The sequence below is a fragment of the Piliocolobus tephrosceles genome, unplaced genomic scaffold (assembly GCF_002776525.5).
Source record: "Piliocolobus tephrosceles isolate RC106 unplaced genomic scaffold, ASM277652v3 unscaffolded_28460, whole genome shotgun sequence".
NCBI classification, from domain to species: Eukaryota; Metazoa; Chordata; class Mammalia; order Primates; family Cercopithecidae; genus Piliocolobus; species Piliocolobus tephrosceles.
The window spans coordinates 1-14,284 of record NW_022311488.1 but is presented as its reverse complement, the minus strand read 5'-3'; the positions used below and the strand labels follow the sequence as shown (position 1 = coordinate 14,284).

The 14,284-nt window shown below is 58.3% G+C and overlaps 1 protein-coding gene and 1 long non-coding RNA gene across 8 annotated transcripts; one reads left to right on the top strand and one right to left on the bottom strand.

Moving 5' to 3' along the window:
- Nucleotides 1-707: 707 nt before the first annotated feature.
- On the bottom strand, nucleotides 708-6,688 carry LOC113221939. Of its 2 annotated transcripts, none has more exons than XR_003308149.1 (4): nucleotides 6,502-6,688; nucleotides 4,075-4,327; nucleotides 1,752-1,894; nucleotides 708-974 (listed from the first exon to the last, which is right to left on the bottom strand). It is a non-coding gene; the product is annotated as an uncharacterized LOC113221939 (long non-coding RNA). The 2 variants fall into 2 exon arrangements; XR_003308148.2 differs by having other exon boundaries at nucleotides 781-974; nucleotides 4,203-4,327.
- Nucleotides 6,689-6,977: 289 nt separating this feature from the next.
- Nucleotides 6,978-13,786, top strand: LOC113221938. Of its 6 annotated transcripts, none has more exons than XR_003308146.1 (5): nucleotides 6,985-7,171; nucleotides 8,051-8,248; nucleotides 10,025-10,338; nucleotides 12,185-12,325; nucleotides 13,145-13,786. XR_003308146.1 is itself a non-coding variant. In XM_026451262.1 (4 exons), the coding sequence occupies exons 1-4, from the start codon at nucleotides 7,112-7,114 to the stop codon at nucleotides 12,219-12,221; spliced, it is 552 nt and encodes a 183-aa protein (XP_026307047.1). In that variant the 5' UTR covers nucleotides 6,978-7,111; the 3' UTR covers nucleotides 12,222-12,790. The 6 variants fall into 6 exon arrangements, 3 of the variants coding, with proteins under 3 accessions (XP_026307047.1, XP_026307045.1, XP_026307046.1); XR_003308145.1 differs by having other exon boundaries at nucleotides 13,142-13,786; XR_003308147.1 differs by lacking the exon at nucleotides 13,145-13,786 and adding an exon at nucleotides 11,137-11,337 and having other exon boundaries at nucleotides 12,185-12,790.
- Nucleotides 13,787-14,284: the final 498 nt, after the last annotated feature.

Here is a 14,284-nt window from a genome sequence, read left to right as displayed (position 1 = left end):
GGGAGGCTGGAGTGCAGTGGCCGGATCTCAGCTCACTGCAAGCTCCGCCTCCCAGGTTTACACCATTCTCCTGCCTCAGCCTCCCGTGTAGCTGGGACTACAGGCACCCGCCACCTCGCCCAGCTAGTTTTTTGTATTTTTTAGTAGAGACGGGGTTTCACCGTGTTAGCCAGGATGGTCTCGATCTCCTGACCTTGTGATCTGCCCGTCTCGGCCTCCCAAAGTGCTGGGATTACAGGCTTGAGCCACCGCGCCCGACCTTGACTGGCTAATTTTTAGTATTTTTAGTAGAGATGAGGTTTCACCATGTTGGCCAGGCTGGTCTCAAACTCCTGACCTCAGGTGATCTGCCCACCTCAGTCTCCCAAAGTGCTGCGATTACAGGCATGAGCCACTATGTCTGGCCAGGGATGCTTTTTGAACCCACCTGATAGGACTACTATCCCCTGAAACGGGATTGTTCTGAGGAGCAAATGAGCTGATTACATGTACAAGTGTGGCCTGGTGCAGGAAGAGTTCCATAAATACCAATGATTATGGTGAGATTAATTATTCTAAGGCCAAGGTCCCCCAGTGGATGCACAGAGCCCCAGAGATCACTCTGCTCTCCATCAGAAACTGTGCCATCCAAGGCTACCGGGAAGAGAATAAGAGCAGCTAAGTAAGGGAGACTTCTCAGAGCTGCACTGGTGCCCAAGCCACTGAGGGCAGGTCAGGTGGAGGGAGGCAGGAAAACACACTTCTCTACAGCATGGTGACACACACGCCACTCTGCCCAACCCCTGCAGCCATCCCTGACTCACCTCCTCAACCCCGAGCTTGAGCCCAGCACCCTCAGCTCAGACTCGGGAGGATGGGGCTGGAGGCTGGATATGGCGTCCCTCTTCAGACCCTGCCCAGAAGGCAGTGGGCACCCACAGCCAGAGGGGGAGAAGCAACTTCCTCAGGCAGAGGAAGGAACAGGGTAAGGAAGCCTGGAGAGAGGGCAGAACAGGGCATGGCAGAAGACACAAGAGAACCTCAGTGGAGGCAGGAAAAAGTATCACCTGCCATCCAGATGGGCACACTCTCAAGAACCCTGAAGAGCACTCAGTAGGGGGCTGGCACACATATCCAGAGAAAAGTACCCATGAACAAGCTACAGCACCCAACAGTGCACACACAGAGACGTGCTCAGGACAACCACACGTAGCCACCCAGAGACATCCAGACACAGCAATCCAACAAGAAGCCACCCGGGGCCACGCACACATGCCATGCACAGATGTGTACATAGGCACAGGCACACCTCCATGTTCCCAGCTGCCTGTCACTCCCTGTCTCTCCCCTCTTGCTCTTGCTCACCACCAGCCATCTGATCGGCAGGGCCCTGGTTGTGCCAAGGTCCTCCCAGGTGCCCACTCCTGCTCCCACCTGCTGATCCAGGCCTGGGAGAGGCCAGCCAGCAGCCCCAGCATGGTCCAAGGAGGAGATCAGTAATCATGGATCTGAACCAGGGAAACGAGTGGATACAAGATGGCCTTGAGAGCAAGCCACAAGTCCAGAACCAGAGTGTGGGCAGGGCCAGGGGCTCAGCACCACCTTGTCTAGGGCCAATTCCCCCAAAGCAGAAGCTTGCCTTGGCATCACACCTGCCTTGGGTGACCCTGTGTCTGCTTCGGATTGTGAGCAGGTAAACAGGAATGCCCTTATAACCATCTGGAAGCCCTGAAGGGTTGCAACAAATAGAGAAGCAAAAACACAAAACATACCCAGAAAAGTGCAGCATGTCAGGGTGAGATCAGCCAAGAGGCAGAACTTCCTACTGGACAGGCACCGAAGCACTGAAAGAGACTGTAGTGAACCAAGATCACACCACTGCATTCCAGCACAGGCGACAGAGTGAGACTCCCATCTAAAAAAAACAAAACAAAAATACCGTGTTAACAATTAAAACACCCAGCCAAGGAAACCGAGGCTCAGAGAAGTCAGGTAATTTGCCTGAGGTCATGCAGTGTTACCTCAGTGTGCTGTTCAAGCCCTCCCGGCCCCACCTCTCACTCCAACCATTTCTGCAATGACCAGATCCCTGCAGGCTCTAACCAGCATCTTACTGGTACAACGGGAGAGTGCTTCATGTCAGGCCATCCTGGGCCTTCCTGGAAGCTGCAGTGCGGAGGGCACACAGGAAACCACTAGAGCCCCACACGTGTGCAATCCGGAAGTACACACGGGAGTCAATGTCCACGGAGCCAGACTTGTTGGCAGGGAATCAGGCTAATGGATAAACGCTTTTCTGTTTCTCTCCCCAACAGAGCAGTTGTCAATCTCTAAGGCTCCTCGAGAGACCACCCAGGAGAGTGGTGGGAATAATCACATAGTTGCTTTCCCTTCCTCTCCTTCAAACCCCCTGTCCTGGCCCTTGCTTCCTGAGATCACTTCCTAAATAAGCCATGGCCTACAAGCCTTTCTCTCAGGCTCCCATGGAGGGGAATGCAGGTGGAGGCAGACCAGCAGGTGCTGGAGCTGGGACTCACACCCAGGTCTGAGTGACAGCAGAGCCTACATGCTTAACCCCTATGTCACCCTGCCACCACCCCCAACCATGCCAAGGTCCCTTTCCCTCAAGGCTCGTCATTCTGAGCCATGGTGGCTCAGCCAAAGTTGATCAGACAGGGTCATGGGAAAGAGGGTGAGGAGGGCTGCAAGCGTGCCTCTGGCAGCAGGGTCCTCTTCTCTGGGACTGAGACCACCTCCCACCAAATCGCCTTAACATGCTGAGCTGAGCAGTCCCACTTAAGACCTGCCCGACACTACCCAAGCTTAGCATCTGTCTCTGCCCAGAAACATCAACCACAGGGGTCAAGAGTGGCTGCTGTAGCTCTTCAGCTCCAGTCCCCCATCCCACCCCGCTGTGGCAGGCCCCCTGATCCCATCCCTCTCCAACTCCTCGACATCTGGGAAGGGAAGAGGGACCTGAGGCAACTTTTAGAAGCCTGAACAGCCAGACCCAACAGACGCCCACTCCACATCACCTGGACTCAGAAAACCCAGCACCACAGCTTGGAGGTGAGCACAGAGCCTCCCCCAACTCCTGCCCAAGTCGAGAAGATGTGCCAGAACTTCCTCCTGAAAAATCACTGCCCAAGACCTCACAGGCCCTGAGTCACTCCCTGCCTCCCAGCCTCAGGCAGCTCTGCCAGCTGTTTACTCCCCACCCTGCAGCAGGAAGAACGGGGAGGGCAGTACACCATGGGAAACTGGGGCCTATGGGGCTTGAGGGACAGCCCCAGGGTCTCAACGCATGCAAAGAACCCCAGAGCCCTGGCACCTGGCTCAGGACAACTCTTATTTCCTATGGAGGCTTCTCTGATGAGAGCCACTCAACAGGGGCACATCCCAGCAAACCCCGATGGCATATAAAGTGCCCTTCAGGTTTGTTAACAAGGATGTAGGGAGAATCACAGAAACAAATGAGAGGAAAGAAGGGTGCCCCTCAGCCAGCTCCCAGGTCCAGATGCACAGTACCTGGAGCTGGCAAAGCTGGGACAGTCTGCAGGGACTCCTGAGGTCTCTTGAACACGACAGTCTGCAGGGACTCCTGAGGTCTCCTGAACACTCGCCTGTCCTGGACTGGCACCCCCACACCCATCCAAGCCTTTGGAAAGGAGCATCAGGCTGGAAGCGGGTCCCACTCCCAAAGATCCCTCAAAGTCTCTCAGTCAGCACTCCACCACCCTAGCTCCTCTCCCTGCAACAAGCACAGGCTGGAGTGAAGAGTGGTTGGGGTTCCAGCCCTTTCGGGAAAAACTGCAAACCTGGCCTAGCTACATGGTCCACCGGGGCTCCTGGCTGTTTTCCTTCCACCGCCACCTGTAAACAGCCCATCATCTCTGACTTCCATCCCTGACAGCTTCCCTCACCAGACTCTCACAGGGGCTGAACAACTCACGCATGCACATACACCCTATGGGTGGAAGTGTGTGCAGCGCCTACCCGCGGGGGTTTCTGAGGACGGTCACTCCACCTCTCCAGCACACCCCGGGAGGCTGTACCGCCCTGCGGTATGGCAGTACCGGCTCATACCATCCATACCTATTGGTGTCTGTCTGCAAATACACACGCATTCACACTCCACACACGGCCCGACTCTCCTTTAGTCACACCAGGAAGCACGTCTGGATCCCGGCTGGCTGCAAAATCCCAGCCCTGTGGCTGACCACCTGTGGCATGGCGCGTGGCTGCCTCCCAACGTGGGCACCGCAGTGCCCGCAGTCTGCTCTCCAGCAAGCGGCAGGTGACTCCTCTTCCAGGCTCGAAGCAACTGGGCGGGCAAAGCCAGAAAATCCTAGAAAAGGATCCGAAGAGTAGCAGCGTTAGAGCCTCTTCTTGTCATGCTGGTCAATGGGTGGCAGGGACCGGTTTCAGCGAAAGCACTCACACCTAGCCTCTCCTTTTGGCCCAAGTTGGCCAGGAACACACCACAGCTACTGAGCTTCCCACTCCACAGAAACTGCTGGGCCCACCCTGGCTGCGCTCCTCCGAAAGCACCAGCAGCAGAAACTCAACCCCAGCCAGCCCGCTCCACCCATGTGTCGGTTCCCGTCCCTGATGCCTCCATCCACAGGGCCCTGCAGCCTCGTTGTGTTTGCTACTGCGTGCCCGGGGGACCCAGGCAGTTCCCACAACACAGAACAAAAAGGACGCGCGGGTCCGGGAACCACGGTGGTCTGGGGCCACTGCGGCGCTCAGGATTCCCGCGGAAACGCTGTGTGCCCACCACACTTCAGCACACAAAGGAAGATGTGACCGGCTAGAGTCTGGCATCTGGAGAGAGGAGGACTGCTCCTCTCTTGGAGGCCACCGCTGTCACTGACGCCTCCACTGCCCGCCACCAGCAGTGCAGCCCCCGAGAACATCCCTAACGCGACCCGCCTGGGACACTGCAGCACCCAATGGCGCCTGCAACCTGCCCCCTGCCACGGGCAGCGCAGCCCGGATAACGCCCCCAAACCGCTCCCTGCCATGGGCAGTGCAGCCAGCCACGGACAGCGCCGCCAACCAGCCCCCACATCCTCCCATTCCCCTGCCCCCCGCCATGGTGAATGAGTCCTGGGACAGCACTGCCAACTAGACCACAGCCTTTAGCAGTGACGCCCCCTGCCACGGGCGGTGCAGCACCAGATAGCTCCCCTTACAAGCCCCCCGCCACCAGCGCAATAGCCCAGGATGGCGCCGCCAACACGCCTCTCACCGCGGCAGTGTAGCCCCTGATAGTGCACCCTGTGTGTCACCCACCGCCAGCAGTGCAAACCCGATAGCGCACCCAGCCCACTCCCTGCCGGGCAGTGCAGCCCCCCCATGGCATACAACCCGCCCCCACACCCCCCGCCACTGGCCATCCGCCCCCGATAATGTCCCATACATGCTCCTGGCTGTAGGCAGGGCAGCCTATGCATAGCGCCCCCAACCAGTCCCCAGCCATGGGCAGTGACGCCTCGGATATCACACCCAACAAGTTCCCCGCCATGGGCACCGAGGGTCCACATAGCGCCCCCAACCCGCGACCCTCCGCAACCAGCGCAGCCACGGATAGCGCCCCCAGCAAGACCCGCCGCTGCGGGAAATGATGCCTGGGATAACGCACCCAAAACTCCCCCGCCAAGATCAGTGCAACACCCAATACTGCCCCTAACACGACCCCCACCACCGGTGGTGCAGCAAACGATGGCGCCCCCAATCCCACCCCCGCCTCGGGCAGTACAGCCGCAATAGCGTATCCAACCCATTCCACACGCCCCTGGACCCCCGCGGGAGGCAATGCAGCAGCGGATAGCGCCCCTAACACGCCCCCCGCCACCGGCGGTGCAGCCCAGGATAGCGCCGCCAGCTCCCCCTTCGCCAACATCCCTCTCGCCGTGGCAGTGTAGCCCCGATAGTGCACCCAATCTGCCACCCACCACCGGCAGTGCCCCGCCGGAGAGTGCACCCAACCACTCCCTTCCCGGCAGTGCAGCCCCCCACCGCGCCACAGCACTAAACCCATCCCCCCACCCCCGCCACTGGCAGTCCGCCCCGGTAACGCCCGCAACACGCTCCTGGCTGTGGGCAGTACAGGCCATGGATAGCGCCCCCAACGAGCCCCCAGCCACCGGCAATGACGCCTCAGATATCACACCCAACAGGTTCCCCGTCATCGGCACTGAGGGCCCAGGTAGCGCCCCCAATCCCTGCCCCGCCGTGAGGAGCGCAGCCACAGACAGCATCCCCAACAAGCAACCCCCCCCGCCCCTGTGGGAAGTGACGCCAGGGATAACGCACCCAAACCTCCCCCGCGGAGGCCAGTGCAACACCCAATACTGCCCCTAACACGCCCCCCACCACCGGCGGTCTAGCCCAAGATGGCGCCCCAATCCACCCTTCGCCTTGGGCAGTGTAACTCCTGATACTGCATCCAACCAGTCTCCGCCCGCCCAGCCCCTCACTCCGCGGCCGCAGGTAGTGCAGTCTGGGATAGCTCACCTACTCTGCCACCTTTCTACCACACTGGCTGCGCTGTACTCTCCCTCACCGCGACCAACCGCAGCCAGGCGAGCCACGCTGCTGCAGACTCAAGCCTCCAGCATACCACCGGTGACGCCTCCTTTTTTAAGCCGGGCGCGGAACACACCCGCTTGCAAACGCAGTAGAGCACAGAGGAACACGAGTGCCACTTACCCAGGTTATATTACAGAGGTTCTTGTATTACATGTTCTGATTGGATGAGAGCTAAAGCTGTAGGTCTATTTTGATTGGGCTTTATTTTCACGTTCTGATTGGATAAGAGGAAGTCTTCTAGTAACCAATCAGAACATGACAACAAAGTCCAATCAGAATAGGCCTAGATGTTTCCCTCATCCAATCAGAACATGTAGTCCAGGAACTACATTTGCATTAAACCTTATATATAAGGGATGCCAACTGGGGAGGCTTGCGATTACAGGTTTTTCTGCATGGGTACCCGTAGCTGCTCTGTTCCTGGTTTAGAGGAGAAGGGGGAGGCAGTCGCGGCGCATGCTGGAGGCTGGAGCTTGAGTTGGCTCGCCTCGCTGCTGCGGTTCCTGGCGGTGAGGGAGGCTACAGCACAGCCAGAATGGTAAAAAGCTGGCGGAATAGGTTCATTATCCCGGGATGTACCGTCAGTGCTTTCCCGGTAAATGCCGCGCCGACCCGGTGTGTGTTGGGGGGGCGTTGTGGAGTCCCTGACTCTCACCCAGGGTGTGTGTCTCTTCCCATGGGGACACCCCAAAGCGGCAAGAAGTCTCCCGGGGGACAAGGCCAGGCACCCAGGGTTCCAGGGGGAGGTTGAGGCAGGTCGCGGAAAAAAAGCGGCGAGGCCAAAGAAAAGACTGGGTTCCCACACCAGACATCAGTGCCTTCTGGGGCGACCCCTCGCCCGAACCTGGGGGGTCTTGGAGTCCCTGAATTCCATCCAGGGTGCGTGTCTCCCCACGGGGGCACCCCAAAGCATCAAGAAGTTCCCTGGGAGATGGGGACAGGTGCCCAGGGTTCCGGAGGGAAGTTGAGGTAGGCCGCGGAAAAAAAGCGGCGAAGCCGAAGAAGTGGCTGGGTTCCCACGGCGGAGGTCAGTGCCTTGTCGGTAGCCCCCGCTCCTGACCCCGGCGGGTCATGGAGTCCCTGGTTTCCACCTAGGGTGTCTCTCCCCACAGCGCACCCCAAAGTGGCAGGAAGATTCCCGGGGAACAGGGACAGGCGCCCGAGGTTCTAGGGAGAGGTTGAGGCAGGCTGCAGAAAAAAAGCGGCGAGGCTGAAGAAAAGGCTGGGGTCCCCAGGCGGAGGTCAGTGCCTTTCCCGCAGCCCCCGGGGCCGACGGCTCTTGGAGTCCCTGGTTCTCACTCAGGGTGCGTGTCTCTCTTCCAGGGGGCACCCCAAAGTGACAAGAGGTTCCTCGGGGGACAGAGACAGGCGTCCAGGGTTCCAGGGGGAGGTTGAGGCGGGTTGTGGAAGAAAAGCAGCGAGGTCGAAGAAGAGGTTGGGGTCCCCGGACGGAGATCAGATTTCTTCCCTGCAGCCCCCGCACCGACCCGGAGGGGTCATGAAGTTCCTGGCTCCCACCCAGAGTGCGTGTCTCTCCCTCCGGGGGTACCTCAAAGCGTCAAGAAGTTCCCAGGGAACGGGGTCAGGCGCCCAGGGTTCCAGGGAGAGTTTGAAGCAGGCTGCGGAGAAAAAGCGGCGAGGCCGAAGAAGAGGCTGGGTTCCCGTGATGGAGGTCAGTGCCTGTCCCGCAGCTCCTGAGCCCGACGTGGGGGTGGGGGTTCGTGAGTCCCTGGCTCCCTTCCAGGGTGCGTGTCTCTGCAAACGGGAGTGCCCCAAAGTGGCAAGAATTTCCCCAGGAGTCGGGGACAGGGTCTAGGGTTCCAGGGACCCCGTGGGGTGAGGGTGGGGGCCCTATCCAGGGCGTTACTGCCTGTGTTGGGGGGCTGGTTGGGTGTGCTATCACTGCCTACGGAGGGGAGTGGGTTGGGGGCGGTATCCGGGGTTGCACTGCACGTGGCTCGGGGTGGGTTGTGGCAGTACTGCCGCAGTGGGTAGGTTTGGGGGCACTATTTGGGGATATACTGCCCATGGCCGGGTGGGGGCGAATTGGGGAACTATGGGGTGCTGCAATGCTCTGGTCGGGGATGGGTCGGGTGCACTGTTGGGGGCAACACTGCCAGAGGTGAGGTGCCCGGTTGGGGGCGCTATTGGGTGCTTCACTGCCTGCAGTGGGCAGGGGGTATGATACCCAGGGCATCATTGCCTGCATCTGGGAGCTGGATGGGGGCGCTAACTATGGAGGGCTGCACTGCCCATAGCTCGGAGTGTGTTGGGGACACTATCTGGGGCTGCAATGCTGGTGGTGGGGGACGGGTTAGGGTCACTGTTGGTGGCGGGGAGAGGGATGTTGAGGGTGCTCTCTGGGGGCTACAGAGAGGCAGAGGTAACGGGGTTTGTTGGGAATGCTATTGGGGCAGACTGCCCGTGGAGAGTGAGGGAGGGCGCTGGTTGGGGGCAGTATTGGAGGCCAGATACACTGCCCGTGGCTGGGGGGATAGGTTGGGTGCTATGGCAGGGAGCGGGTGGGTATGCTGTCTGGGGCCGCATTGGCTGTGATGGGGGCAGGTTGGGTGCCCTATCGGGGGTACACTGCCTGAGCCAGGGGCGGTGGGTTGGGTACACTATCTGTGGCTGCAGTGCCTGAGGTGGGGAGAGAGTTTGGGGTGCTATTGTACCTGCACCGCCTCAGAAAGGGAATGGGTTGGGGGCACTGTCCCGGGCTGCTGCTCCTGGTGGGGAGCAGCTTAGGGCGCTATCCGGGGTTGCACTGCCCGCATTGGGAGGTGTTTTGGGTGCCATATCGGGGCGTCGCCGTCCGCGCCAGGGATCTGGTTGGGGGCAATATCCCGGACTATGCTGCCCTCGGCAGGGGGCGGGTTGCGGGTACCATCGGGTGCTGCATTGTCCCAGACGGGCGGGTTGCAATTGCCAATAGGTGCTACAGTGCCGGCATTGGGGAGCGGGGTGTTGGGGGTGCTATCCAGGGGCTACACTGCCGGCGGCGGGTTAGGGGCACCATTGGGGTCTCCACTGCCACTCTGGTGGCAGGTGGCGGAGGTGGCAGTGACAGCAGCGATGGTCAGAAGAGTGGTCTTTCTCTCCCCAACTCCGGACTCTAGACGGCTATGTGTGGCTGGGGCACAGTGTATGTGTTGCGCAGACCACCTGGGACCCCCAGGCACACAGTAACGGACACCACAGGGCGACAGAGCCCTGTGAGTGGAGGGATCAGGAAGGGGAAGCAGCACTTGGGTGGGGAGGGCTGACTGGGGTTGAGTGTCTGCTGCTCCTGCTTCCTGAGAAGCGCAGCTAGGGTGGGCCCAGTGGTTCCTGTGGAGTAGGAAGCCCGAGCACTGTGGTGTCTCCACAGTGGGGAGGGTCGGGGAAGAGGGGGGGGTTTCCAGCCACACCCCACTGGGCAGGGCCTGGCACCGTGTCGCCTCTCCAGGCTTGGCACTTGCCCTCAAAAAAGATGGCGCGGAAGACCTCACGCGCCTCACGCGACCTGACCGCAGGACTCCTGCGCGGCTCATATCCCCGCACAGGGCGGCCGAGAGGGGAGGAGGAAGCATGGACTGGAGGGCGGGTGTGGCCGGGGAGGCTCTTGGCAGCTGTTGTGTGGCTGCGCTGCTGGAGCTGCCGGGCGGGCGGGATGCTGTACCCCCGGAGGAGACCCTCGCAGGAGCGCCAGGAGCTGGACGGCCTCTGGAGCTTCCGCGCCGACTTCTCCGACAGCGGATACAGGGACTTCGAGGAGCAGAGGTACTGGCGACCGTTGCGGGAGGCGCGGGCTCAGGGCAGGGCCAGGAGGCGCCCGGAAGCCCGGCGGTGGGAATGGGGTGAGCCCCGGCGCCCCGCAGTCTCCTTCACCTGAGCGTCCCGGAGGTGGGGGCCCGGAGGAGGTTAAAGGTCAAGGGGCTTGGGGGCGCCGGGTTGGAGTACGGGAGTACTAAGGGGACCCGGGAGGGCCCGGGCGGAGGAGGCGGGAGGAGGAGGAAGCGCTGCTGTTGAGCCCCGTCGGGAGGCGAAGGCTGAGCCCGGCCGGTGTCCTTTCTAATGTTTACTTCTAATTTTTGAAACGTGTTTGAGACTGAGTTTGGCCCTGCCGCCCAGGTTGGAGCGGAGTGGCGCAATCCTAACTTCCGAGCTCAAGCAATACTCCCGCCCCAGCCTTCCAAGTTAGCTGGGGCCACCATGCCTGGCTAATTAAAATAAAAACAAAAACAAAACTTGGTCTGGCTCCGTGGCTCACGCCTGTAATCCCAGCACTGTGGGAGGCCGAAGTGGGCCAATCACCTGAGGCCGGGACTTAAGGACCAGCCTGGCCAACGTGGTGAAACCCCGTCTCTACTAAAAATACAAAAATTAGCCGGGTGTGGTGGGGAGCGCCTGTAATCCTAGCTACTTGGGAGGCTGAGGCAGGAGAATTGCTTGAACCAGGGAGGCGGAGGTTGCAGTGAGCCGAGATCAGGCCACTGCAGTCCAGCCTGGGCGACAAAGGCAGACTCCATCTCAAAACAAAAACACAGTTAAGTTTTTTGTTTTGTTTTGTGTTTTAAGATACTGGGTCTGACTATGTTAACCAGGCTGGTCTGGAACTCCTGGCCTGAAGCCATCCTCCCACGTTGATCTCCTGCAGCTCTGATTACAGTGGTGAGCCAGCAGATACTCGTCAGGCCTGAGCCGCAGGCGCTGCCCAGAGCTGAGTCTGGGATCGGGAGGACGGGACAGTTTAGACATTCTGAGGTCAGCTCTGCGCAGGTAGGAAGGTGCCTTGGTTTTCAAGGTTCAGATAGAGGACAGAATGTGATATCAGGCTGAGGACGCCACTCCTGTTCCCCTCCTGACTTGGATGTGGTCAGCAGAGAAGTGGGATCCAGTGAGGTCTGGTCCGCTTTTGCCTGGTCTACATCATTTTTTTTTCTTCTTTTTTTTTTTGAGATGGAGTCTCGCTCTGTCACCCAGGCTGGAGTGCAACGGCATGATCGTGGCTCAGTGCAGCCTCCACCTCCTGGGTTCAAGCGATTCTCCTGTCTCAGCCTCCCGAGTAGCTGGGACTACAGGTGCCCGCTACCACACCCGGTAATTTTTGTATTTTTGGTAGAGATGGGGTTTCACCATACTGGCCAGGCTGGTCTCGAACTCCTGTCCTTGTGATCTGCCTGCCTCCGCCTCTCAAAGTGCTGGAATTACAGGTGTGAACCGCCATGCCCAGCCAATATCCTCTTTTTCCGACCGTGGCATTCAGTACAGGAGGAAGAGAGGAGAGGGCTGGGTGCCAGCGTGTGCGTCACTCACAGTGTCCTAAGCAAAGCCCACCCATCCTCCTAACCAGCCTTCCTCCCTGTGACAGGCAGTGGGTCATTTGCATCTTAGTCACAGGTCTGAACCTTCTTGCCTCAGGCTGGGATGTGCCCCTGGGTTCACCCGTGCCTCAGGAGATACTGGGTCCCATCCGCTCCAACGAGGATCTCCTGGCCCCACTGGCCCAGGTGCACAAACCGTCCTGGCAGTTGACCTGTCATCAGCAAGTTATCTGGGAAGGCATGTGAGCTGAGGTCAAAAGACCCATGGCAAGGGCCCAGCGAACCACAGTCCTCTGCCTTAGGTATCCCAAGGGTTACTTTGTCCAGAACACAGACTGACTTCTTCAACTACACGAGACTGGAGCGGTCTGTGGTTGTATACACAACACCAACTACCTGCATCGATGACATCACCATCACCACCGGCGTGGAGCAAGATAGTGGTGAGGGCTTCTGGTGGGATCCTCCCTCAGCAGGGCCCGGGGTGGCTCTGTTTGTTCCCTGTTTGGAAAGCTCTCCCAGGAAAAAGGTTCTTTCAGCATCTCTAAATCCTCACAGGTTCCCATCCACCTACAAAGCTAAAATGCAGGCTGTCTCAGCGGGCACTAAAATCCAGGCTGTCTGAGCGGGCACGGGCTCCCGAGATCACTCATGTGGTTGATCTCTCTTGGAGAAGAGGGTCTGGCCTAAGGTCACATAGCTCAGGGTGGCAGTCCTGTCCCTTCCCCACGGTGCTGCTCTCACTCTAGCTCCCCTTGATACACATCGTGTTCAAGGAACAGGCAGCTTTGGGGGGCTGGGTGCGGTGGCTCACATCTGTCATCCTAGCTCTTTGTAAGGAGGACTTGGTAGGAGGATCACTTCAGGTCAAGAGTTCAAGACCAGCCTGGGCAACATAGCGAGACCATCACCACAAAAAATTAAAAAATTTGCTAGGCATGGTGATGCGTGCCAGTAGTCCCAGCTGCTGAGGCAGGAGAATCAGTTGAGCCTGGGAGGTCAAGGGTGCAGTGAGCTGTGACTGCATCACTGCACTCTGGTCTGGGCAACAGAGGGAGACCCTGTCTTTTTAATTTTTATTTGTTTTTGAGCTGGAGTCTCACTCTGTAGGAGTGCAGACTGGAGGGCACTGGTGCAATCTTGGGCTCACTGCAACCTCCGCCTCCCAAGTTCAAGTGATTCTCCTGCCTCAGCTTCCCAAGTAGCTGGGATTACAGGCATCTTCCACCACATCCAGCTAACTTTTTAATGTTTTTTAGTAGAGATGGGGTTTCACCATGTTGGCCTGGTTGGTCTTGAACTCCTGACCTCAGATGATCCACCCGCCTGGGCCTCCCAAAGTGCAGGGATTACAGGTATGAGCCTCCGTGCATGGCTGGGATACCCTTTCTTTAAGAAAAATTTAAAAAAAAATTGTTTTAAATGTATATTTTTCCTTTTGTGAGAGGAGGCCCTGCACTGTCGCCCAGGCTGGATGGCAGTGGTGTGATGATTGACAGCTGTTGTGGGGCCGCAGTTGTAAGTTTCAAAGAATTTAGGCTGGGTGTGGCGGCTAATGCCTGTCATCCTAGCACTTTGGGAGGCCACGGTGGCTGGATTGCTTGGGATTGCTTGAGCTCAAAAGTTCAAGACCAGCCTGGGCAACATAGTAAGACCCTGTCTCAAAAAGAATAAAGAATTTAAATAAATAAAAAAGAATTTAAATGAGAATCACACAGCAAAGATGATGCAACATAGAGCAATTTATTGTAAAGGGAAAAGTATTTTGCAAGTTAAGTGCAGAATAATCTGGGCACAGAAGCTCATGCCTGTAATCCCAGCATTTTGGGAGGCCGAGGCGGGTGGATCACTTGCGCTCAGGAGTTCAAACCAGCCTGGACAGCATTAGCTGGGTGTGGTGGCGTGTGCCTGTAATCCCAGCTACTAGGGAGGCTGAGATGGGAGAACTGTTTGAACCCGGGAGGTGGAGGTTGCAGTGAGCTGACATTGCAACACTCAATTATATAATCCCAGGTACTCGGGAGGCTGAGACAGCCTGGGTGACAGAGCGAGACCCCATCTCAAAAAACAATGAAGTGCAAAATACACCATTTACCCTGAGAGAGAGAATTCAGGGCAGGCTGCTCGTAAGCATGAGAGAGCGCTGGTTATTATTGGGGTAACTCCCTTTCTAGGAGTCTTCCATGATGAATTCCTAAGGGGCTGGGAGAGGTGTTACTCTAAGCACATTCTGGGTCATTCTCTGGCTGCACATGGGCTGTAGCTGTACATGCTTGTTCACACATCACACGTCTCAGTGCTGTGGTTGGTACGTCTGAAGGACACGGTCGCTTCCTTGACTACCTACTCTGCCTGAAGATCGTAGCTCACTGCAGCCCCAGTCTCCTGGCTCAAGCAGTTCT

Bases quoted from the DNA above. Each gene is read 5' to 3' on its own strand.
- LOC113221938 (XM_026451260.1), top strand. From the start codon at position 7,112: ATGGTAAAAAGCTGGCGGAATAGGTTCATTATCCCGGGATGTACCGTC. The intron at 7,172-8,050 runs GTAAATGCCGCG...TCTTCCCTGCAG, and splicing joins GTACCGTCAGTGCTTTCCCG to CCCCCGCACCGACCCGGAGG. The intron at 8,249-10,024 runs GTCAGTGCCTGT...TCGCCTCTCCAG, and splicing joins GCTGGGTTCCCGTGATGGAG to GCTTGGCACTTGCCCTCAAA.